This window comes from Arabidopsis thaliana, chromosome 2, assembly GCF_000001735.4.
Source record: "Arabidopsis thaliana chromosome 2, partial sequence".
In the NCBI taxonomy this organism is placed as follows: domain Eukaryota; kingdom Viridiplantae; phylum Streptophyta; class Magnoliopsida; order Brassicales; family Brassicaceae; genus Arabidopsis; species Arabidopsis thaliana.
In genome coordinates this window covers 8658080-8683448 of record NC_003071.7, presented here as the reverse complement: position 1 = coordinate 8683448, position 25369 = coordinate 8658080, and the positions used below count along the sequence as shown (strand labels likewise).

Below are 25369 nucleotides of genomic sequence, written 5' to 3'. Positions count from 1 at the left end.
TATTACCAATAGTTAAAAGATTTATTATATATATTTTCTCTTTTAATTAGATACGTAAATTTTAGAAGAATATTTAATTTTTTGGTACCAATAAACACACAAGACTTAAAAAGACTTAAAACACACAAGACCAACGAAAACTGAAAATCATATGAGTGAACTATGATGTTCGACATCGGGATTAGATCCTTTCCTATGTGCTTTTCATGTTTGAACTTTTGTAGTTGGTTTAATTTTTAGGTTTTATTCATTAGGCTAGATAAGAACTTTGTACAACTTAGGTGGCATGGAAGCTTCATTACAGGTTTCCTTCATACTTTAGAGATGGAATGAAAACGTAAGACTGTGATTCCATTTTAAAAATTTGATGTCACAAATCTATTAAACTTATTTTCAGGTTAATTAAATCTTAAATTTGATTCCACAAAATTCTACAATAAACTCATTGTGCTAGAGACCAACTGCTAAGTTTGTTCTTATAAAAGTTTTTAAAAAAAAATTTGCATGAAAATAAAAGATATTACAAGTCTCAAACCATTTTATATTTTATGTTTTAATACGTTGAAGGACACTTCACTATATGAGGAATTACAAAAGTATATATAAGCATACTAATAAAACTTCAATCCAACTAATGCTTCTTCCTCAAGTTCATTTGCACAACACTAAAGCACTGACCATGTGAAATTAAGGCTAAGCTAATGCCCTAAGTTACATTATAGATCTCTAAGACTCAATCCAAGAGTTTTAGTCTTTCATTATTTCATCATTGAACAATGACTATTAATGATACAATATGTGACCTAAAAATAGCTACCTTTTCAATTTTGATTTCTAATAACGTTATCTGCATCCACACCAGTACACTACTACTATCAGGAAATGCAGTCTTACTCTTTATGAAGCCACCAGAAGTTTCTCCACATTGAATTTTTCATATATTGACATTTGACATGTGCTGAAAACAATATCCATAAACCCATGGGCCTGTAGAATTTAATTCAAAGTCCATAAACCCAATTATAGTGATGGAGCAAAGGGCTTATAATAAACCCACCAATTGAGCACTACCAATTCCAATACCATGGTGAGATGTCTGAAGTGTCTAAAAATAAACTGAGCTGAGACCATGCACGAGAAATCTAAAAAGACAACTAAAACAAACGAAACTTTGATTAGGACAATTTATAAAAGAAATCATTAGTCTCTAAATTATTGGGAACAGAAAGTATCTATAAGTACATCTGTTTTCTTTCCGAAGACAACATTTCTTGCTTCTTTAAAACATCTTAAACGATTAAACCTAGTGATGAAGTTAGTATGAAAACATCTTTAACTGTTTAACCATTCTATTATAACAATAATAAAATTAAAATAGAACCAACATATACATTAAGAGAATAAATAAAGTTTCCTATTAAAGTAAGAAAAACATGATTCAACAAGCCATCTCATACTCGTCAACTGAAAATGCTCAAAGGCCAAACGCCAAAACCAATCGGTTTTAGTATAGCATCATGAGCAATCAAATTTGGAAACTCATTTTGATGTTTTCTCAATTGATTGGTTGCTCATGATGTTATAACATCTACTATTTTTTTTTGGCTGACCAAAAATAAAATAACAGAAAGTGAATAGTTCACTGGAGAGTGGTTCCGAACGCCGGAGCCCAATAGTCGGCACCATTGTCGCTGCCAACTTGTAGTGTGCATGAGATGGGAACAAGACAAAGCCCTCTACTTCTCAAATCTTTCATCGGTTCTTCGTTAGGATTTGATTTTTGATTGTCCGTCGATGACAATGAAACTCCTCTTTTCATGCAATACTCATTCACAAGCTGATTAACCAAATCAGAAAATATTTCTTCAGCATAGATATTTAAAATAATATTGAAAGTGTGATCTAGTGGGAGTATTGGTGACAAAACGGGTTGGCCTACTTCGCAACAGCCCAAATTCTTTTGCGGTGGGTCGGCCTGTATTACATGTAAATGATATATGGATAAAATAACCTATGCCAGTTTCATGAATATTTACTGTTTTGCAACCAAAAAATGAATATTTACTGTTTTGTGCACCAATCCGCGGGTTTAATACCTTTGAGTGTGAGTATTTTGTATTTAATTTTCTGAATTTGAAAAGCGATAAATTTTGCTTTGAAAAATATTGCTAAAATTTTGAGTCAGAGTTAATTTCAAACTCACAAGTAGTCACAAAATATAAAACCATTTGTGGGACAGGTGAATCGTGATATCTTGGTTGGAAAAGTTGATTTAGATCGATCATTTGCCAAAAAAACTTTTGTGACCAAAGCTACTCTGATTGAGGAAAATAAATATAATAAATCATTTAAATGGCTTTTCTAGGTTTAATAGAGGACTGAAAAGGAAAGTTGGTAATGTCATCTTTTTATTTTATTGACCATACTTTATCGTAGTCATTTCAATTTCAAGAGAACAATAGTAGAGAAAAAGGGTAATTGTTTTGGAATAAAGCTGGCAAGTATTTATTTTTTTTAAATTGAGATTTGGGTTTAGTTGATCCAATAAAAAGTAAAGTATATAAAACTAGAAAGTAAAAAAATATATGTGCGTACCTGACCAGGGTCCTCAGGAAATATACCATTCATATTTCTTTGTGCCTATATTCACGTAATTACAAATTAATAATGATTAGCATTCAGATACATTTTAATGCACTTACCAAAAAAAAAAAGATACATTTTAATGCCCCATTATATATATATGATGTGTTAGTAGAAACCCATGCATGTATGTGCATCTTGTAGTGTATAATTACATTATACATGTTACTAATTAAAGCTGTATATTAATTTAATACTTACATGTTGGTGCATCATATTGTTCCTCGAGGGAGTACCAAAGTATGGTAGACTTAAAGCCTGTAATTGTGAAAATTAATTAGAGTGACAACAAAACTAAATAGTTTTTCACACAAAACTAATCTCACAAAATATAGTCGTTAAATTAATTAATGCTATAGAAATACATAAACCTCAGCTAATTGTTTCAATAGAATACAATTTACTTATGTTATTCAGTTCTTATTATGATTTAAAAAAAATCCCAAATAAAAAAGGAAGATAGAACTCCAAATAATTCCATACTTGGGTTCACAAATGATTATTTGTGTTGTAGTTGTGAGGAAGATTCAAATAAATATTTGTCTTGAAATAAATGAAATAAGAAGCATGGTAGTTTGGAAAAGACAAGTCACCTCAATTTGACTGTGGAGGAATCTAATGTATCCAATAGCCTCCGACAAGACAGAGGCTGTGTCAGTCTGAAATAAAAGGGATCAATCAACCAAACAGTGACTAATATAATTCAATTTTGATTCATAGATTAGATAATCTTAAACAAGTGATTAGTAAAGGGAACTAATCAGTAATTATACCTTGCCAAAGGGAGATACTAGCTGGTGAAGAGATGCTATTCTGCCTCCAAGTTTCTCCTTTCTCACCTTTGATAAATACAGAGATCGTATATAAATACACTCTACATGTGATCATTTCGTAATTTAACGAATGTAATTAGATCTATGAGTGATTTTATCTATTTTAAAATGGGAAAAAGGAAAAAGATCATTCAAGTCTTTAATATATGATTAGTTTTTGTTAGTATGAGCGTGCAAATTATACATAAACATAGGAATTTTGATATTGTAGAAGGAATATGCACTTAGATTAAATCAAACATTAACCAAAACTTGATCCAAGATCCAAACAAAAAAAAAGGAAAAAGAATGACACATTTTGATAACTGATCAAAATAAAGTTATGTTTTGTTACAAACATAACAATATCAATTTAGACAGAACAAAATAAACAGAGCAAGAAGGAGAAAACATAATAAAGTTAATTAACTTCGATAATTTTTATTTTTTTGTTAGAAAAGGAAAGCTGAGCTAAAACTGAATCAAACTGAAAAAACAGATTTAGTATCTATTTCTCATTTTAAAATAAAAACTAACAAAAAAGGATTGCGTAACTACCGTTGAATCATAGGAAAGGAAGAGAAAAAAGAATAATAGGATCAAGAAGAAGAAGACACATAAGAAAGACAAAAATGTTACAATCACACACACATGCAGCTTATTCTGTGCCCATTCTCTTTTGTTTTTTTCTACTTCTCCTTTATGTTTGTGCATTTGTTTTGTTATTTAAAATGCCAGCAAGAGATAGAACCAAAGACATATGGATTTAGTTAGTTACCTTGAGAGTTGATTGTGATGAAGGAACTTGAAGTTTTGGTTTCTTATTAGCAAAAGAAGACCCAATCATCTCTGAGCTATTACACTTCATGAACACACATAGACAGAAACAAAATTCAGATATATTCATTGATAAAGAAAAAATATGGAGATGTTAATTAATATTTGGTAAAGATTATATCTTGATCTGAATAATTCACTATTTTGACCCACCTCGGACAAGTTAAGACCACTGTGAATGTTATTGTTGTTGTCTTCATTGGTGTTGATAATTGTAGCACAAGATTTGTTTGGAGGTGAGTTTGGTGAGGACATTATTCCATAACTATTATTATTACTACTCTCTTGTTTCATGGAAGCTTGGTGCCTCAAAACTTGTTCTTCCCAATTTTGTATCCTCTTCGCTTGGTAACTTTGGTGTTGATTTTGATGATGATGATGGTTCATCATCTCCATTTTCTCTTCCTCTCCCATCATCAATCCACCCCTTCATTCAAAGACAATCCATATTAGATCATGTTTGTTTATATGAAATAATATAAGTAGATTATGTATACATGAGAAAGAAAAAAAAAAGAGAAAGAAACTTTATAAGATCGAATTAGATTACAAAACAAATCCAAGAACTCAAAACCGTTTATACATAGAAAACATCCGAACGATAGATAGAGAGAGAGAGAGAGAGAGAGAGAGAGAGAGAGAGAGAGAGAGAGAGAGAGAGAAAGGGAGTTACAAGAGGAGTTGACTAAGGCTCCATGGCTGATCAAGAGGCAGATCACTCATTTCAAGCCAAGAAGAGAAGTTAGGGTTACTATTAGGAGGAGGGAAAGAAGGTGAAGAAGATGAAGAGGAAGTCGGAGAAGAGAAGAAGTTTGGCAAGAGACTTGGAATAAAAGCGGTGGTAGACGGCGGCTCGTGACTCATCAACGGCGTTGGTGGCCTCAAGCCGCGGCTGACATTATTCCACCAATTAGGGTTTCCAGCCGCCGTGAGATGTTGAACCGGCGAACTCTCCAACACTCCTCTATTCATCTCTTTTCCTAGTTTCTACTAACCGAGAATATGAAAAGATTTTAAGATTTGTTGTTTCTCGATGCTTTAGTTTAGGCTCTAGTTTTTGGAGAAAAGGAAAGAAGAAGAGAGAGACAAACAAATTGAGCAATCGATACATGTCAATGATGGGTTTTTTATGTATTTAACACCATTCTCTCTCCCTCTCTCGATTTTTTTTCTCTGTTTTTATTTTTTATTTTTTCCCCTAACATGCTTTTACTTTCTTTTTTTCTTTTCTTCTGAAAATATGGATGCCCATATGGACCATATTCGATATAACGATTAACTAATTTTGGATGAACGGAGGAATAAGTTTTCTAATTCATGAACACAATATTATAGTCTTTAGTCTTTACGATAATCTAACCATGATACAGATAAACCTAAGTGTGTAAGTTTATGTAATACAGTACTATGTATAAATATTTACTAGATTAATTAAGAAAGACTGTTATAATCAGTAATTCATTTTTCTATACTTCATTTTTGTCCATGCTTTAGCTTTATGCATAAAGTAGGGAGGGAAAGGTGCTTTTGTTATTTAATCGAATTATGTTTTTTTTTTTTCTCTAGATTATATTTCATCGAACTATGAGCTCAGAATCAAGAATGCAAAATTTTAAAATTAGAAACAGAAAAGGGGTTATATTTTTTGCCATAAGAGAAAAGGTGACCCGGGTTATATATTCGAAGACTTTTTTGTACGGTGTATAACATATTCGAATATAAATTTTTGATATTTCCCACATATATAACAAGTATTTTGCATCTATGCATATTTCTTACATCAAATTATCAAATGTATTTTAAACCCTTTTAATTCCATATATTTAGTTCAGTTTGATGTGATTTAAATTACTAATTTATTATACGATAAGTTCAGAGAATTTAATTTTGTTAAGATATTTGTCCTGTTTTTGTTCATATAATAATTTCTTCATCCAACCAATGATTTATATAATTCTTTTTGTTGATGGTGACTTAAATGGATCAACATGCGTTGCGTAGGGTTTTATACGTACCCACTTAAAAAGGAATTTCATTTAACAAAGCTAATTACGTTTAAATGACTCAAAAGTTTATATGACTCTTCTTATACCAAAAAAAAACTAATTAAAATTAGTTGTTGCTCTGTCTTGATATCATTAATTCATTGGAGAATAAAAATTCACTTTTAACAAATAAACCACCAGATCATAGAGTATGTGATTAACTTACATGCGTTAAACATTTAAAATGGTATAGAGTCTATAGACTACCTGATAATGTGTTAGGTATAATAACTGTCTACTTGATTGTGTCAGATATAGATTAAAAATATTGACGTAAAAAACATGTTAGGGAAACAAATTCATAGATATATAGACATCAACTAAAGCAAAGTTTTTCCATTTCAAAGCAAATGGTTCACTTATCCCTCTAAGATAAGTTGCTTAATTAATAGTAGTAATTTGTATCTTTGTGGGATTAATCAAATATAAGGAAAACAAAAATGTATATTTGCTTATTCTGTTAAGTATTCTTCATTTTAGAGGCTACCTCTTTGAACTTCATGTAACATAAACAAGTTTATTATTTTGGTATGTTAATAAAACTTATCCATTATCAATTTTCTTTCTCATTCCAACGTGCTAAAATTATATATTATATATATACAATGAGGCTCATGAACGAAAACCGTGGAAACATTTAAAGGATCGGCTTTAAATCACCATACATATATGCAATTTTTTCTTGTAATTTGAGCATGTTAGAGTAAGAAAAAATACTAACAATTTTTGAAGGTTACCTATATTATGCAGTATGCACCTCTGGTTTAAAGTGGAGGGAAATATTTAATCCAAAAAGTAGTACTATGTACTTATAAATAGTTGTTTTCCCACTCACGCAGAATATGATTAAAGCATGATTTCATGGTGACGCATTCAATCCCGACTAGAAGGCGAAACGGTGGATTTTTTTTTCGTTTGCAAAAATGAATTAAAAATAATAATATAAATAATTCTTGGAGTAGAATTTAGTTTTCATTTTACACCAAGAAGGCAACATTTCTCGAAGGAGTCAATTTCTAGGGTTTGGAGATCCCTCTGTCTCTCCAAAGAATGATTACAATTTCCAAGAAATTTTATATATGTAAAAAAAAAAATTACAGGTATAAACTACAATACAAATAGTTCAAAATTATTTATCTGAAACTTTTTTTTTTTTAATAATGCCGAGCAACCCAAAATCTTCATCAGTCATGTTATAACAATTTTTCTTAGCATAAAAGGACGCATGGGCCAAGATTATGAGACGATCTTATTTTGCCGTATCTCTTTGTATTCGAAGTCTTTGACGACCTGTTAAACGCTAAATTAAGTTCATGTTTGATTGGTTTTCACCCATAGAGCTTTTTTGGACGTTTTGATCATTTTCTCCTTCCAAATTCCAAGGTCTAACCAAATCTCGAATTCTTAATATTCAGAAACTCAAAACCTCTTCATTCAGTATTCTTAACGGTTCTCTCCCAAATTATGATTTTGGTATGCATTTTACTGAATCAATTACATATATATATATTCAACATTAATTACACTCTCATTTTAAAGAGATTGATTGAAAAGGCATTACTTCAGTAATCTATAACATAACATTCAAAAAAAATTGTTATCGGTTTTTTCACATCCAAAGTATAACTTAAATCCATGAAAAGGCTTTGCAATTAATTTATTGTGGCAATATTTCAAAGCATAGATGGTTAATTAAAGGTGGTTTGTTGAACGATGTCTATCTCCCTAAATTTAAAGTTGGATTAGGTCTTATAAACTCTTAAGTAACTAGTGCAACCAATTGATGGTGGAGTATTATAGCAATAGGAATACCTTGTTAAAACATGGTTGGTTTGGAATGTAAAAATTAACTAATGTCAAAAGTGAGGTAGAAGATTAACCTCGTGAGATGAAACAATACTACTAGTATTAAATATTGCGAACAAAGGTTTTATAACTTTTAAGGCCAAGGGGAATGGAATGATGAAGAATGAAGCATGCTTTGTCCGTACAGTCCAAAAATCTTTGTCGGAGACGATGTGTCGTTTCTTCTCAAATTATATTCTCTTCCTTCACTAGTTTTTTATGTTGTCTTTTATCTTATCTTAAGCTTCTTTTCCTTTCCTGCGTCCTATTTTGTGAACCGATGAATATAGCTGTTTTCTTTTTACTACATCTTAGTATATGTTTTTTTTCTTTTAACTATATATATTCTATGTTTGTTAAACAAAATAATGTATTAATATAAATAATTTTATTTTACGATTTTTTATTTTGCAAATTTTTATTATAGAATTTTATACAGTTATGCTATTATGCTACCAATCAGAATTTGAGTTTGCTAGTAAAATTTTGGAACAAACTTTCAAAAAATATAAAATTTTAGTCAGTAGTTTAATTTGAATTTGCTATCAAAATGGACAAAAAAATATTTAAAAGTCATTGTCGATTTTTTTTCTGCCTCAAATTTATAACACTTAATAGTTAATATCATAACCCATCAAATGCGGTCGCTCTTTTGTATTCTTCTTGTTTCATGCTTGGATGGGATCATTGGATTCTTACACGAATACTTTTTTTTGGTTAAAATTCTTACACGAATACCTTTCTCACTCTTTTGAATTTTCATATCGTATTTTTTTTTCAACCTAATATTATTGCATATATATAACCTCGTTGATGGAATTATTATAGAAAACTTTCGGAATACTGTGAAAAGTATATGTTTTCTATAATATCAAGCGGCAAATTCTTTTTATTCTATTTATTTACAATTATATGATAAACCTAATTATGTTTTAATAAAATTAGTTTTTATGCTTCCAGCATCAAGCTAAGCATGTTAAATCGGTATAAACAACGTTTCGTTTATTTTTTCCTTTTCTTTTTCTTTTTGGCATGTATCAAACAGTTAAAAGTGGAACATAATAGAAGCTATAACATTTGTCATTTGATATATAGATAAGCTTTGTAGGAGAATAAGACTTGTTTACTAAATATGTTACGTCATTGTTTACTGAATGTAGATCTTTTAAAATAAATAAAATAACATGTCAATAAAATCGAGCAATGTTTGTTTCTACCGAGCACTTGCACATTCCAGTGATCAAATTTTCATGTTGGACACATTTTCTTACTTAGAAAATAGTTCATGAAAGCCTAGAAATGTCAAACTCCATAGTTTGTATTAATCATAGTCGACGATCATAATAAATTCAAGGTCCATCACAATCATTATGCACTAGTTTTCCTACTTGAATACAATTCACAACTAGACAGGTCCATTTTGGGACTGGTTACCCGATGCGGCATTTTCGTCCCAAATGTTTAGGAACAAAAAGTTATAAATTATACATATGTTTGGAACAAAACACTAAATCCCAACGAATACACAAAACTGGGCCGGAATAGGTTTGTGTCACCCGAAGAAGTTCCCGAACTTATTGGGCAACGACATTACGTTATTGCTTCAAATCATACAAACCATAGAAAATAAATCTATTTTTCAGCCTATGTAGATGTGCAATTTGAAAGGTATGTCAAGTATAATTGTAATGGCCCAATCAAGTTTTGAAATAGATAACGGCATGAATGAGTCGTATGGGCCGCGGAAAGGAATAGCAAATAAAAGTACAACCTGCCTTTTGTGGCCATTATATCCACAATCAATCAGTGAAATATATATATATATATATATATATATATATATATATATATATATATATATATATACAATCAATTAAAACTATATTTAATTGATGGCAAAATCATGCAACATATGCTAAAGAGATCACAAATTAAGTACAATTATAGAAATGAAGAAATAATAGAGAGACACAGGTTTTAGTTTGTAAAACATTTGAAAAACTAGATGGTATTTAATATTAATTATTCAACCTCGAGAGAAAAATGAACTTTCTATCTTTTTTTATAACCTACAAAAAAGAGTACCTTCTATCTTGTTTCTTTTTTTGTCGACCTATCTTGTATTCGTTGAAACAACAGATAAAAGGAAAGAGACAGCTTAAAGGAAGTATTAGTAATTTGTTACTGATTTAAATTATTAGTATGTGTTAATTCGAGGAAGCTTCGTTGAACAGAGATCACTATATTCGCTTATCTCTTTAATCAAGATATATATAGAAAAAAACAATGATCTTTCATGATCTATATGTATATTATTCATCCACGTGGGTCAACCAATGACGATCTTATATCGTTTGTGTTAGACAATCTCATCTCATAAACATTAATTTATTTGGGAACTAATTGCCGAAATGTCGCGGTAATAATCAACTTCAAGAATATTTACTAGTAAATTCTATTACCATTTAGCATTTTTGTGTTATGCGTAAATTAGTATAGACGAATAATTTTGCGCAATTGCTTAACTAACTTGGTCTCATGATCCAACTTTTTTTTCCTTGTCAAACGATTTTACTCTCTTATTTTCTTCCCATGACCCAATATTTAATTCCACAAATTCGTAAATAGTTCTATAAATATGTTGACTATTCAAAAGCACTAGCAACATTTAGTCCGGTTTCCGCGGACGGTTTTAATGCTATTTAGAGTATTCTTGAATGTCGGCTTAGAAATATGATGGATATTTGGTTCCAATGCTAATTTAGAGTTTTCTTGTCCGTCAGCTTAAAAGTGATAGACTTTTGAGCCGGATGCTAGTCCAATGCTAGTTACGATTATCATATGTCAGCCATGGAAAGAGCTTTGGCGATGTTTTGTTATCTACATTCTGGTGGAAAAGGTGTTTCAACTAAGGGAAATGAAAAATCCGTTAAAACAAAAAAAATAAACGTAGCCACTTATATAGAAAAGTTATATGAGCATATTATGACATGAAAACGGATTTGTACACTCACCTACGCCTCAAGAGTAAACTAATTGAGTTTTGTATCATCCTCTCAAAAGAAAACTAATAATGGAGTTAGTTATTATCTCTATGTTTCGCACTTTGTTATGTCTTGTTGACTTAATGCCCTAGATATCCTAGTTATTAAGATAAACAATGGTCAATGGTTTCATCTTGTTACTACGGTTGTGCTTATCTTCTAGAATGATCTAGTCGATAGAATAGTTATTTACGCATTAAAAACAAAAAGAGTCAAGGGCTGTCAAAAAAAAAAAAAAAAAGAGTCGAGGAGGAAACTTTAAAATCATAATACATTTAAAAATAAATAAAAAAATATGAACATCATTACGACTTTTTTTATTAAAAAAAATAAGTAAGAAAATTCGTTTCAACTGATTTATTATTGGTTTTAATTTATTGAAATGATTTGAATATTTTGCAAAAGATGTGTTATCATTTAAATAGTGCTTATATAATATATACACAAATGTGCATTAGCTAGCGTGTGGTGGTAAAAAAAAAAGGTGTGAAAATCAAACGAAGTTGTAGCAAAAATCAAGAAAGAAGCATCACTCCACATGTGCGGGGCTTTAGATTCTTTGAAGCTCACATTTGAGTTCCCAAGCTCATATTATAAGCACCTTATCTTATATTTGAAGATATGATATGATCTGTCTACATGATGACCTTGTCATGGCACACAAATGTGTAGATATATATTTATATTTTAAAGTTATGATATATTCGTTTATTAAATTCCAGGGTTTCAACAATTTTAAGATTTTGAAGTCCCAGAGACAAATCATGTTAATAATGTATAGAGAGGGATACCTAGGGACCATAACTCACAAAAATAAAGAAAACTTACAAATTAAAGGATCTATTGCTATTCAAACTGATCTCCTTAAAACTAATGCTTCAAATTATTTATCAGTTGATACGTTAAACTCAATAGCTCCTCCGGCTCAAGCTCTAGCAAATTTGGACCAAGCCAATTCAAGCTCTTATGGTGAGACAAGCTCAAGCCTCAAGGCGATAATATGTTATTGACATGGCTCCAATGCATACAACCGTGCATTAGGCCACATTTGATGGAAATTATCTTACTCCAATAACTCAATTCTTTTTTAATGGTCAATATTCCTAGGTTTTATATGTAACTAATACATATTCATTTATTAGAGGTTTTATTTCCTATTTTAATTGCTTTTTAAAGTTTTGTTTTTCAAATTTTAAGCTTAATTAAATACAATTTTACTCTTTTTTTGTTGATTTAAATACTGCCTTAGGCTTCTAATTCCTCAGACACGACATAGTCGACATGTTGTTGTAAGGATAAACGAAAGAAGATGAATATAATATACAAGTTTTCAAAGAAAAACAAATTACTTATCAAATAAACCTAACCTATAGTCTAGTGTATAGTTTGTATCTAGATTAAATTTAAATCATATTTAATGCATGTTACTGAAAAATTGCTCCTCAAATATTACAGTACCATGCATGCACGTCCACATAATTAGATTCTGCAAAAACATAATTAAAATCAGAAAATTGTCGCCAAAAATAGATTAATGGAGATAAACAAAACAAAGATTATACAATGTTTTATATGTTGAAGTATTTGATATTTGAACACCCAGTTTGGTTACGGTGAACCATGCATGTATTTTTTTTTTTTCCAACAACCACACATATACATGTGTTTATGTGACCAGGCTCCTATTTTTATTAAATAATTTAATCTGCATGATTGTTGCCAATTAAACGGGATATGCCTTAGATCGATATCTTTCATTATGTATATGGCCGATTTTCTTTTTTTTTTTTTGTGATAAAAAAAATTCTACCGGTGTTTTCTATATATGCATATACAGTATTTTTTTTTTGCAATCTAGTATATCTGCGGTATTTTTAAAGCCAAACCAACTATCAAGATCCACGAATTGAGCATAACAAAATTTAAAGCCATTGTCTATATCAGACTTATAATATATATGTCATTCCTAACTGCTTGATATAGACTATTATTCTTCAAATTAAGATCTATAATATTGCATGAGTTACTTATTTTATGGTACCACTTTCTTCTGCAGAGCATATCTTAAATTTTACGGTTCATATTTGTTGTAGACTTGTAGTATGAAGTGTTGGGGGTTTTGTTACACAAATATCTCGTTGAATTAAACATTAAAAAATTAAGTGAACTAAAACATCAATTCAAATTAAGATAAAAGAAAACTCTGTCAAGTCATATTTATATCTTTTTTTTTTTTTTTTAACGGCAAATCGATCATATTATATAATCAAAGTTTTACATGATACATAAGAAACATTCAAATACAAACTTTGAAACAAATAAAGTGATGATAATTTCTATAGTTTCTATCATTCTCCTTTCGTTGTTCCTCCTCTCAATTCACAGTAACCGTTCTTTATCTCAAGTATGGCTTGTCGTTGAGGCGGTTACGATTCTTACTCTAATTTTGATTCTCATTGCCCCATCAAAATCTGGCAAATTTTTGCTTATAGATGTTGATGGTGATTCAATTTGGGGAATGATGAGTGGAACGATGCTTTGGCTCAATTGCTCTCTCTTTCAATTTATATCTTGTTATCAGAAGATATTGAAATTGATTATTAATAAGTATATGTTGTTATCTCATTCAATTTTATATTAGACAGTTTCGAATTTAATATTATGTTTTTAGAAACTGATTAAAGATTTTTATATATGCCCAAAAGATTATTAAACTCTAGTTTCATAACTAAATTCTTAGTTTAAAATTTGATTTCTTAATAAGGGTTTGTATGTAACAATCTAGTTATATGGATTACGTGCAAATAAAGAGATATGTACTATCTGTTTGTTTTGCAAAGTAAGCGTTCATTTTTTTATTGCTTATTGATACAATGCTAGATTAGATTTAATTTTAAACAGCTAAATATTGCGTATAAGTACATGTTTTAATAAACTAATATACAGAAAGGAATTTATAGGTCTGATTGGCTGTCGAGGTAAGTAGCAGGATCAAAGGGATTTGATTCGAAAAAATATATATTTTTAATAAAATCCTTAGCAAATCAATAATTTGAGTATTATTAAACCATATACGAGAAAAGATAGACAAGATATAGACAGAGTGTGATATAATGTAGTAGGGGAAATGCATGTGCACACAATCTACAGTAGATATTATTTCATATAAATATTCATCTCATTAATTTTTAATAAATACTCTCTCCATTATGCTCTGTCTTTTTTTGTTATTGTGCTCTCTTACTTACTCATCAAATCACTTATTATCTCAACATAATCCCCTGTTTTGATACACTTTTCTGTCTCTAATTTAATTCAATCATTGTGATCATAACTAATCAACTTTCTGCATGTATACATTTATAACCTCGTATATATAAACATATTCTTGAAAGTTTGGACGAATCCTTATTAATGGTTTGCATTTTGCTAAGCATATTTATATATAGAAGATTTGATACGGTATAAACATGCTTATATTATCGATCGTTCCATTTATTTGTTTCAATCTGCATGAGCTGAATTTACCTCGTCTAAAGTCCATACCGGAGAGATCGATTATAAGAACAGATTTAGTTTTAGTTTGGTTAAATATTTACATATAATGGAAATCGATGACCTAAACAACTAGTATAAGAAACAATAAAATATCATCAAAATCAAATTCTTATTTACGTCGTATCATAAAATTACAAATTTTGAGGTTATTTAAAAATGATAGACCACAAAAAGAATATTCAACGTCAGCAGTACTGACATGACACGTGTCTTAAAATATTGATTTATTAAAAAGCGACTCCTCGTTGCTATATTTCTTAGTATATTTTTCCCTGCTGAGCTAATTAAGGCCAAGACATGTTCCAAGAATCACATGATTCACGACATAAGTTTATAAACATTTATTGTATAAAAAATGTTGTTACACAATAATATTCTTTTGATCGTTATTGAACATATCTTTGATAGGTCAGTTAAACAATATTGAGGTTAGAATTTACACAATATCTTGTCGTGCTTATAAAGTAATCATAAAACTTAAAAGACTTTTTGCTAGAAATTTCATATCAAACATATTAATTTGAAGCAACAAAACAAAACCATTAGAAGAAATCGCTTTTAAGTAGTTTGTTGGTTACAAGAACAGATATATATTAGAACGTAACATGTTTTTACAGTCATAATTTTTTTTTTTTTGTAAATATAGTGGTCGATAAACAACTGTGCCTAATCTACTAAAATGATGATTCTCGCTTATATATAATTTTTGTGAAATCTCGTGGACCATTATTCATATTTGTAAAAAAAAAAAAAATGGTCAGAGAAGCATATCCAGTAGAGCAATCTGTCGCTCTTATAATTGATCTTATCTGTTTTTGTAAGAAAATTAAATGTTCAGATGTTTAAAATATTAATTAAATCTTTAAATAATTACATAATCTCAAGATTTGATCTGAGGTTTTAGGATTTCATGGGATAATTTTAAAATCTAAAAGGAAGTTTCAAAGGAATTTATTTGCTTTTAAATGAATATATATAAATAAAAAAGTATACTCAATATTTTAGTTTTTTATATGTTGCAAGGATATAGTTTCAGAAAAATCATGGGTTTTTTTTAATGGTAACTGAACTTGTTCACATGTCTTGCATTTACAAAACAGATTGGCCAGCTGACACAGCAAATGAGAACTTAGAAAAGAAAAGACAAATTGTAATCCAATCGATCATGCGTGAAAACAACTCAAGTACTCAACGACGACGATAGATGGAAACTCAGCTTCCACTATTAATGCTAGCTACAAATCTTTAATTAATTGGTGCGGGGGATTTGCTGTTAATATAGGGAAGTGTTCAGCACCGTTAGCAGAGTTATGGAAAAAAAGTCTATTATGAGCTCTACATTGTTTGGGAGAAAGGAATCTCTAGGTAGAGTTGAAGGTGGATTCCAAATTGGTGGTTGGGTTCCTCAAAACATGGATTAATGATTCTCATCTTCTCTCTTTTCTGGTGTGATTGTGCCACAACTTCATTGCAAAAGACTGAATAGTCCAAATTGTTTACGTATATAGGAAGATCAATCGTCTAGCAGATGTATTGACTAACTATGATTTTTCGTTACTATTAAGTTTTCACTTTTTATTTATTGTTCCAGTTGAGTTTGGAAAAATTGTTTGGGAGGATATATAAACTTAGATCAATATGACCAAGACGAATTTATGTTTGATTGTTATGTTAGTTTATGAATAAAAACTGGAAAACATTGTCTCCCGATCATTTACCAAAAATCCTACAAATCTTTAATTTGGGATTGCTAAAATTAAACGAAGAAAAATAGTTTTTTTATTTTAACGAAAGAAAAATACGTAACTGTTTCTTTCTGAATCGATGAAGAATGTTAGTTTGATTTCTTAATGCTAATATTTGAAAATGAAAAGGTAATAGTAATAATTATTGTATTTTTCAAACTATTCCTATATTATTGTATTGTTCATATCCTCCATCGTGTAATGACACTAGGACACATTAACAATTTGGTAAAAAAAAAACTAAAAAAAAAAAAAACAGTTTGGTAACTGAAAAAGTAACTAGTGTTATAAAAGATTTATTAGCGTTAATAAAATTTGTCGTAGCTGTTTTTGTTGTGGTGATTTTTTGCCAACAGATAAGGATATAAGAAGTATTACGACGACACATGAAACGAATAGTTTGAAACTAGTTAGAGATCATTTCCCCAAAGCATCACCCAACTGTCCCTAGCAGACAGTCCTATGGAATAGAACCCCCAGGCGACAAAGGATGAGACCCACTCACGACGCTTTTGACGGGTTTTGCATTACAACTTTAGTTCAATCAGGATCTACCAAGTATTTAACTATGAATAACAATTGTGTCAGCGATAGCCACGCACAATCCCTTGCCAAAAAGCAAAGTCCATCCTATATAGAGCATCTCAACCACTACACACTAATCCTATATATATATATTCGCATACATATAGTGCACACCGTCTTAGATCTTACGGTTACTGTAGTCTGAACCGAGGACGGAATAAGCTCTCCGACTAGAATATGTAAGAACACTATAAAATATCAAATATTAAAATCTATATCTTTATCCAAAAAAATGGGATGAAAGAGTTTTGGATGCCAAAAAGAAGGAGTCTCCAATAAGTTGAACCCTTGGAGACATCATTCTAGACTCTTCTATCTAGAAGGAATCTTCCAGTTAGTTTTTCCAAGTACAAGTCATGATCTTCCTACATACTAGCAACCCGCCTTTCACTCCCTTTCCTTATTTTCTTCTTCTCTCTTCACGATTACATATATTCTTCATCATAAGCTTCATATCCATTCTGAGAGATAATCTTTGAACCACTTGTAACTCTTTCACTTAGCAGCGGACGACAGAGCCTAGCTAAAGTTTAAGACTAAAGAAAATCTTTGAATTTTTTCCTGGAACCTATAAAGAAGATTTATTGAATCTACAAATTAAATATGAATCTAATAAAATGTTGACAGAAAAATATGTAATAAATAAGTACATATGGTTGACAAAAAAAAAAGGTACATTTAAGTCATTTTACAGTATTTTATATACCAGCTAGTTTAATTACTTTCCGTTTCTTAACAACACTTTTTGAGAAATGTTTTCAAATGCTAGCTGTGCTATATATTTTTCCTAACAGTTCATTTCCTGATATAAGATCTACTATATTATGGACTAATTATGACATACAGTATACGGAGAATAAAAAATCGAAAATAGTATACAACGTAGATTGTATATTATATGAAAATATAATAAAAACACTCAACTATTTGCTACTTGAGTCAATATGAAAATAATATTGTACTAAGTCCGATTTTATATGTTATATACTTTTGGTAGACCAGATTTTATATGATATAATATGAGTTTCTCGAATGGAAAGCATGAAAATTATAATTTATATCAAAGACAAGGAGAGCTGAATAATTATAGATCGAATCAACATCGAAGTCTTTTGTGTTGGAAGTCATCCAGAAGACCAAAAGCAAGAAATAATTAAGAAATTAAGCTAATCATCAATATTATCTTATTGCACAATGATTGTAATTAATAAAATTGTAAATTAAGTAAAGAAATAAAAAAAGGGAGTTGCAAAATCAAAATAAGGCATAAAATCTACGTAATGTAATGTATAATGTATTTGTGTGCGTGGCGTATCTATTGAAATCTGGAAACAATCTGATCCAGCGATGCAGTAGTTATACACTAAGGTTTTCTATAAAAACTCAAAATGAATTGTAAAAAAGATTATAAAAAAGAGATCACCAATTCACCATGAAAGAGATCTCTCCAATTTCTTAGCTCAAAGCAAAATAAGAAAATTCATTTCTTCTCTCTCTCTCCCTCTCTTTCTCTCTAGAGAAGACTTTCTCTCTCTAGTTTCTTGAATTTTCCGGTATACCTTACGATCGCAAGTAAAATTTAAGGCCGATCAAAGAAACATGGGAAGTACTTTCTTTGGTAGACCAAACGTGGTGGGATCTTCGCCGCCTTCATCGTCTCCGACGTCATCCTCTTCTTCTCCAGCGACAAGAAGAGGGAAGAAGAATGGCTCCGAGAAGCCGAAGCAGCCACAGAGAGGTCTTGGAGTAGCACAATTGGAGAAGATTAGATTACATGGCGAAATGAGTTGCAATAGCTTCAACAGTTATAACCCTTCTTTGTATCCTCAGGTAACATATACAAACACTTCTTTACATAACCGAGATTCCGATCCGAAAGCATCCAAATTAATTAAGACACGATATATATGTGTATAATGAACCATTAAGACCCCATAAGTTGGTTAAGACATATGTACGTATATTCTGATCGAGTTCTTAGGTTTTGCTTTTGTCGGGTCATCGCCTATGTTTGTTGTAAAGTTCACGAGGCTAGTTTCCACTCATTTCCTAAGCTATATACTTCAGAATATTTAGATTTTATGAAATAAGTTTGACTAAATTTCTCTAATTATCTATCTAAATCAAATATTTTCAAGAGTATAAGTAATTTTATATTAATTAAATCTTCGTATACAAATTTGAGTATAGGAGGATGTGAGGATGCAAGGAGGATATTCATCCATACCATCACAATCTTCGGCTCCTTATGGTTTCTATCCAAATATGATGGTATAGATTTTCCTTTTAATGATGTATATTGTTCTTTTTAAGTATCATATATAGGTTCGTGTATATAAAGAATAACTGACTTGGATCCATCCTCTAACTTAAATCTAATTATATATTTACTTTTTATTTTAAGTATACCATCTTAATAGGGGAAAGAAATCTTCTACAAGATAAGGTCGATCATGTTTCCATATTTAACAAACACATTTCAAAGAATCTGAAATAAAAGAAAAAAAATCTTAACAAAAGGAAAAATACCAACTATTCATTTTTTTATTTTTTTTGCTCTTCGCAGATGGGAGTACATAGAGATCAATACGACAGAGCAACCATGAGGTACATATAAAATCACTTATATGCGTACGTGTAACATGTTATATATTTTGTTTTGTCTTAAAAGTAATTTCATTTCTTTTGTTCAAATAGCTGGAATCCAAGCTACGGCATCTTAGAGAGCCAACATTCTTTGGAACCAAACATCACCAGACATTTCTTAAACGAGGTTCTTACTCTATACCCTCAAACATATATATATATATGCATCATGTCAAAATTAGTAATAATGTTACTCACTTGATCATCTTTAATTAGTTAAGGGGTTAACGTTGAATTATATTGTTAGTGAACACGTTCATTCACATGATCATTAGTTCCAAAAAAGAACCAATCAATTTTACTTATCTTGCGACAGAATTTGTTTCATTTTGATTTTTGGCTTACCGTTGTTCATTGTAACCATGGTTCAAATGTTGGTTGACATTATTTAAAGTCTTATAAATTGTAGAGGATTTGTAAACAAGTGATTCTAATAAAAACAAAATAAATTTTCCTTCAAATATAGGATCCAAGCTCGACAACAAGGCGGAGTAAATCTTTGGGATCGGGAATCCAACACTCGGGATCGAGTGAAAATCAAGAGGTGGACTTGGAGTTGAGATTGTCACTTTGACCATTACTTTGTAATGGTTTGGTCTTTATGAAATTGAAAAGAAGTCGTATCATTTCAATATGGTATCAAATTTCTTAATATTGTAGGAATTGTATGATTGTCTCAGTAGAAAATATTTAAAGAATGGAATTTATTTGTACATTTTGGGGGAAATTATAAGATAGATTATATAAATTGCCTCATAGAAATTATGCATGTTATTAGTTATACATCATAGGTACACTCCCACACGAATGTTATACATCATGATCATGATTGTTTTCGTTCGAGGTATTCCAAAAATCGTATAATCCGAACGGTCTTAACCTAAAAGATGCACTATTTGTTTTAATGTTTAATCTATATTGTTGGAACTTCATTTTTTCAAAGGATCGGGTGGGTTGGCCTTTGGATTTTGGTCTATATTGACATCTCTAAGTTTAAACGCCGGCTCATTATTTCAAGAAACCGGATTTTTATGACTTACCCTCTGGTAGAATCAAACATATTATAAACTCTATTATTTTTATGGAAAGACCAAAAACACTGCAATGCAGTATCATATATAGGCATCCGTTAAAAAAAAAACATAAATAGCCAAATTTGCTTATCAACCAAATAAAGAAAACAGAAATGATTGTGCACATCACATTTCAATTTTCGAAGTTTTATTCTAGAGAAAATTAATGACATTAGTCAAAGAAATAACAATCAAGCAGTTGGTGGAACATCAACAGGTCCAGAGTCTTTCTTTTTGCAACAACATGTGTTTCCTGGTTTACAATATCCTCCTGCAGGAAACCCTAACTCATGGCAAAGTCCATTGCAATCTGGTTTAACCAAATTTCCACATACTCCAGGACACATCGGATCATATATTCCATTCGATCTTGCTTCTGAACCTATGAAATTATTACAATTATCATTAGTTGTTTGATAATTTTTTTTTTGTTGAAAACCATCTATAAAAGTTTTATATATGAAAAAAAAAACTTATTTTGCTATTTACAAGATTATACCTGAAATTAAAAGGATGAGAACAAGAGCAATCATCATGAACGTATTCTTATAAGGAGATGCGACCATATTGTTTGCCATTTTAGTTGTTATAAAAAAAATTGTGTTGTGCTTGCTTCTCTTTTTCGTGTGTGTCGTGTTATAGAAAATTAAACCATGTAAACCTACTCACTTATATATAGAGAGATATGTGTGTGTGCATGTAAGCTCTTATTTCAAATCCTCATATTGATTTTAAACTTCAATTTTCGAAATCGACGGTATTTAATTGTGTAGATCATCTTAAAGAAGAGAGATTTTGGAAGGAAATGAATAAAGAATATTGTTTCTTTATAAAGGCTGATTCTGTCTTTAAAAAATTTCAATAATCAAGATTCTGATTTCTTTTACTATCCTTTGTTTCGTCATCTCTTGTAAAACTTTATTTTTGGATTCACCAAATATCTATCCAAGGAAGAGTCTCTACATACATATATAGATCGGGACCAATTGGATATTTTAGAGCACCCTGGTACGTATTGTAACATGGGAAGAACCCATATAAGAGTTCAAACATAATGTTATCATTTGAAAATCATAATTAAGCATAATAATTGTTCATTCGAGTCATAAGTTTTTGAGGCAAATCATTTTTCATAGAAATTTTCTATCAAAATGCCTTTTCAAAAACACGAAAGCCTAAGTCATATTTAAAACGGTAAAAAAAGAATGTCTAAAAACATAGAAATAGTATCACCATTCATTATTTTAAAACTCAATCCTTCACCATTCTATGTTGCAAAACCAGACCAAAAAGCTAACAAACAATGAACCGGTACAGATACTACATGCGGGATTCCTTGTGATCTAGTATTCTTATTGAGAGTGCCATTTTAAGACATTGTTGTCTCTTCAACGGTTAATAGGAGTGTGCATACGCTCAACGATCTTATTCACAGCATCACGGGACATCAGAAGCGTATCGTGTAGCAGAATGCTGTAAACATTTAGCCCCTGCAAAGTGTTACGTAAACAAAGTTCAAGATTCGCTAACCAATTAGTCGAGAAACCACAAGGTTTGATATGTGATTATGTAACTTACTATTGATGGAATTATGTTGACATAGTGTAGATTTTGGGTGGCTAGCTTCAGCTTTTCATCAATAGGACCACCTTCTACAACAAGGACTTTCTTTGTGTTCTCCATTTGGTTGTAATAGTTCACAATGTTCTTTGTTTTATGCGTAGGCAATCCCAAATCATCAAACACGAGGAGCTGCATAAATTTCCCATTCAGCAGGTACAATTAGATCAGTTTAATAAGAAGGCACGGTTATCAAGAGTACATTTTATGATTAAGAAGAGAAAGAAGCTGACTTTTCCTTCTGCGGCTCGAGCTGTCAATGCTATTTTCAGTCCAAGCCGTCGAACCTGCTTATTCATTTTTATGGCATGGCTTCTTGGTTTGGGTCCATGCATTACACAACCACCTCGGAACTAATGGTTCAATAAAGTTCAATCAGAGATCTATATTTGATGGCAAGAAACCTTAAAATTCAAACACTGATTTACCTGCGGACCACGTAGTGTACCATGTCTAGCTCGACCTGTACCCTTCTGATTCCATGGCTTTCTACCAGTTCCACTAACCTCACTTAACGTTTTGGTCGAATGAGTTCCCTAAATATCAACAACATGTGTCACACTTATTGATTGTTTGCTTATATGACTAAATTAAGGCATTGTGAGATAACTAATTAATTACCTGCTGGCGTTTCGCAAGCTGCCATCGCACGACATTGTGAATGATATCTTTCCTTATTGGAACATCAAAGACATCACCTGCTAAAACCATGAAACCCTTTTCCTCGTTCTGAAAATTAGTCACTGGAATGACCAAGTCTTGATATTGTCCTATGAGAAGTATCAATAACAGTACCAGTTAATACATGTCCAGAAGTTTTTAAAAGAGAGAAAGTAGAAGAGAAAATATCATTGATCAGAGATTTTATCATGTCTCAAGCACAATAACCAATAAAAGCGAGAACATAACAGAGTCAAACACGAGCGAAAAAATGGTACTCAAATCTGCGTTAACCTTCAAGTAATAAGCTAAATAAGGCCTGAAAAACTCTTACTCCTCCGAAAACACAAAGTAACTGCATTTTTATAACACAACAACTACTCACTCTCCATTCCACCAACATGATTCCAGGAAAGGAACAAAATTTTCAGCAAAGCACATGAAAGATACAGATGTTGGAATTAGCTTGAAAACCAGCTTGTAGACCAAACAGAGACGTACCTATGGTTCGGTCTGGTGTAAGCACAGTCTTTTTGGTAAGTAAATCAGAAGGAAATGAATCATCAGGAGTCAAAATAGAAGTGGAGAGCTTTCGGTTGGAAAGTAAAGCCATTCCATACTGCATTGATAACAAATACGAAATCAACATCTCAAAATCAGGAAGATGACCACTCAAGTAGTAGTAAGTAGAACTCAATAATATGCAGATGAAGGAAAGGAGAAAGTGACATTAACTAAACACACCAACCTTTAGATCATTAGTAAGAGAAGCTAAACCATTTCCAGATGTATTCGCAGACAAATCTGTTGAGAGAAACAATCAGAGATCCAGGAAACAAACATATTTTATAAGAAGCTTGGAAAATGAGATAATACTTGGTGAAGAGGAACGTCCTAGAGCTGAAAAGGATCCAAAAGTGCGAAAAATCCTTCTTGAAATTGAAGCAGCCATAATCTCTGATTCAATAACCTAGCTTCTCATCTACAAACACGAAAACAATCCAATTTCTCAGTGTAATCTAATCAAAAGGCACACAACATCTACACTACAATGGCGAAGATTATTCGGCAGATCAGAAAACTCAAAATCTCAGTAGCTATCAAATGCTAATTCGAGCGATTAAGAAACAGAAATGAAAACCAGACCCACGTACATCTCATAGAGCTTCAACCAAAATAAACTCAATAGAGCAGAAGAATACTCACCGGAGTCACAAGCGGCGATGATAGACGACGGCGGCGACTATTCAAGGAGGCACCGATTTGGTGGTGAAGGTTTTAGGCTTCTGGAGGAGTTTCGAGGTTTCAGTGAAGGTTTACTCATGTGTTGGATCGGGTCATTACCAGACGGGTCGGGTCTTCATTGGGTCATGAAGTTAAATGTGTAAATGTTAAAAAGCCCATAAGTCAGATTTTTCATTTTGCCAAAAAGAATAAAAGATATTAATTATTTGGGCCTTGTGGGCTTATTTCATTATCTTCGTTTAGTCAGGCCTCTTCTATACGTATAGGCTCTAGAGTTTAGTCAAGCCTGTAAACCTAATAAGCCCATCAGGTGATGAAGGCTCATGGGATGAGAGGCATCTATAGCTTTGGTAAGAACTTGCAAAACTGTGAACGAGAGTTCAAAACTGTAACAAGTCACATGTGTACTGTTGTATTCTAGATTACATGGCTTCTTGATCTTGACCTCATCAAATGAACAAGAACATTCACATGCATTTGATTGGGTTTTTATGGTGGGTTGGGAGAAGAAATTCGAAAAACTTTTTGTTACAATGATATTTTTGAACATAGAAATTTATTGGTGATGTTCCGACATGTTATGGGCGTAAGGCTACTTGTTCCCACTATGTACATGGCATCTTCTATTGCCACCCACCAAAACCCAACAATTTTTTTCTTGGACAAAACCAACGTTTTCTTATATTTTTATATAGTTCTCTATTTGTTTCTTAAAAAAAAAAAACAGCAATGAGTTACAAATCTATTTTTTTTTCAATCAAGAGAACATAGTTAACCAATAATAATAAAGTCTAACATATATTCAAAATAATTATTTACAGGTTATCATGCGATTTAAAATTTAAAGCTTTGAATGGTAACCCATTATCAAAACAGTACAGTTTGTACAGCTTTGACAATTACCATTTACAAAAACTTTATCAAAAGCGTTACGAAAAGCTTTACTCTCAGCTTTTTGATACAATTTTTTTTTACAGCTCTTTTGTACAGTTTTACATTATTCCGTAACAG

The 25369-nt window shown here is 31.1% G+C and overlaps 4 protein-coding genes across 9 annotated transcripts; 1 reads left to right on the top strand and 3 right to left on the bottom strand.

Moving 5' to 3' along the window:
* Window positions 1-1273: 1273 nt before the first annotated feature.
* AT2G20100 (basic helix-loop-helix (bHLH) DNA-binding superfamily protein) lies at window positions 1274-5489 on the bottom strand. Of its 4 annotated transcripts, none has more exons than NM_001335659.1 (8): window positions 4966-5489; window positions 4446-4719; window positions 4234-4317; window positions 3417-3482; window positions 3237-3302; window positions 2845-2901; window positions 2596-2640; window positions 1274-1975 (listed from the first exon to the last, which is right to left on the bottom strand). In NM_001335659.1, the coding sequence occupies exons 1-8, from the start codon at window positions 5262-5264 to the stop codon at window positions 1640-1642; spliced, it is 1227 nt and encodes a 408-aa protein (NP_001324190.1). In that variant the 5' UTR covers window positions 5265-5489; the 3' UTR covers window positions 1274-1639. The 4 variants fall into 4 exon arrangements, with proteins under 4 accessions (NP_001324190.1, NP_179600.2, NP_001077923.1 ...); NM_127568.5 differs by having other exon boundaries at window positions 1274-1837; NM_001335660.1 differs by having other exon boundaries at window positions 1337-1837; window positions 1940-2640; window positions 4966-5399.
* A 12933-nt stretch (window positions 5490-18422) lies between these two features.
* On the top strand, window positions 18423-20557 carry AT2G20080 (uncharacterized protein). Of its 3 annotated transcripts, NM_127566.4 has the most exons (5): window positions 18423-18944; window positions 19305-19385; window positions 19681-19721; window positions 19812-19887; window positions 20227-20557. In NM_127566.4, exons 1-5 carry the CDS (start codon window positions 18714-18716, stop codon window positions 20332-20334), a joined length of 537 nt encoding a protein of 178 aa, NP_179598.2. In that variant the 5' UTR covers window positions 18423-18713; the 3' UTR covers window positions 20335-20557. The 3 variants fall into 3 exon arrangements, with proteins under 3 accessions (NP_179598.2, NP_973486.1, NP_001323449.1); NM_201757.2 differs by lacking the exon at window positions 19305-19385; NM_001335658.1 differs by having other exon boundaries at window positions 19812-20557.
* Window positions 20558-20834: 277 nt separating this feature from the next.
* AT2G20070 (defensin-like protein) lies at window positions 20835-21462 on the bottom strand. Its single transcript, NM_127565.4, has 2 exons — window positions 21333-21462; window positions 20835-21215 (listed from the first exon to the last, which is right to left on the bottom strand). The coding sequence occupies exons 1-2, from the start codon at window positions 21409-21411 to the stop codon at window positions 21025-21027; spliced, it is 270 nt and encodes an 89-aa protein (NP_179597.1). The 5' UTR covers window positions 21412-21462; the 3' UTR covers window positions 20835-21024.
* A 428-nt stretch (window positions 21463-21890) lies between these two features.
* AT2G20060 (Ribosomal protein L4/L1 family) lies at window positions 21891-24468 on the bottom strand. Its single transcript, NM_127564.3, has 9 exons — window positions 24320-24468; window positions 23990-24095; window positions 23862-23917; window positions 23615-23732; window positions 23075-23223; window positions 22882-22989; window positions 22687-22806; window positions 22412-22585; window positions 21891-22323 (listed from the first exon to the last, which is right to left on the bottom strand). The coding sequence occupies exons 2-9, from the start codon at window positions 24063-24065 to the stop codon at window positions 22222-22224; spliced, it is 903 nt and encodes a 300-aa protein (NP_565463.1). The 5' UTR covers window positions 24066-24095; window positions 24320-24468; the 3' UTR covers window positions 21891-22221.
* Between the last annotated feature and the right edge of the window lie 901 nt (window positions 24469-25369).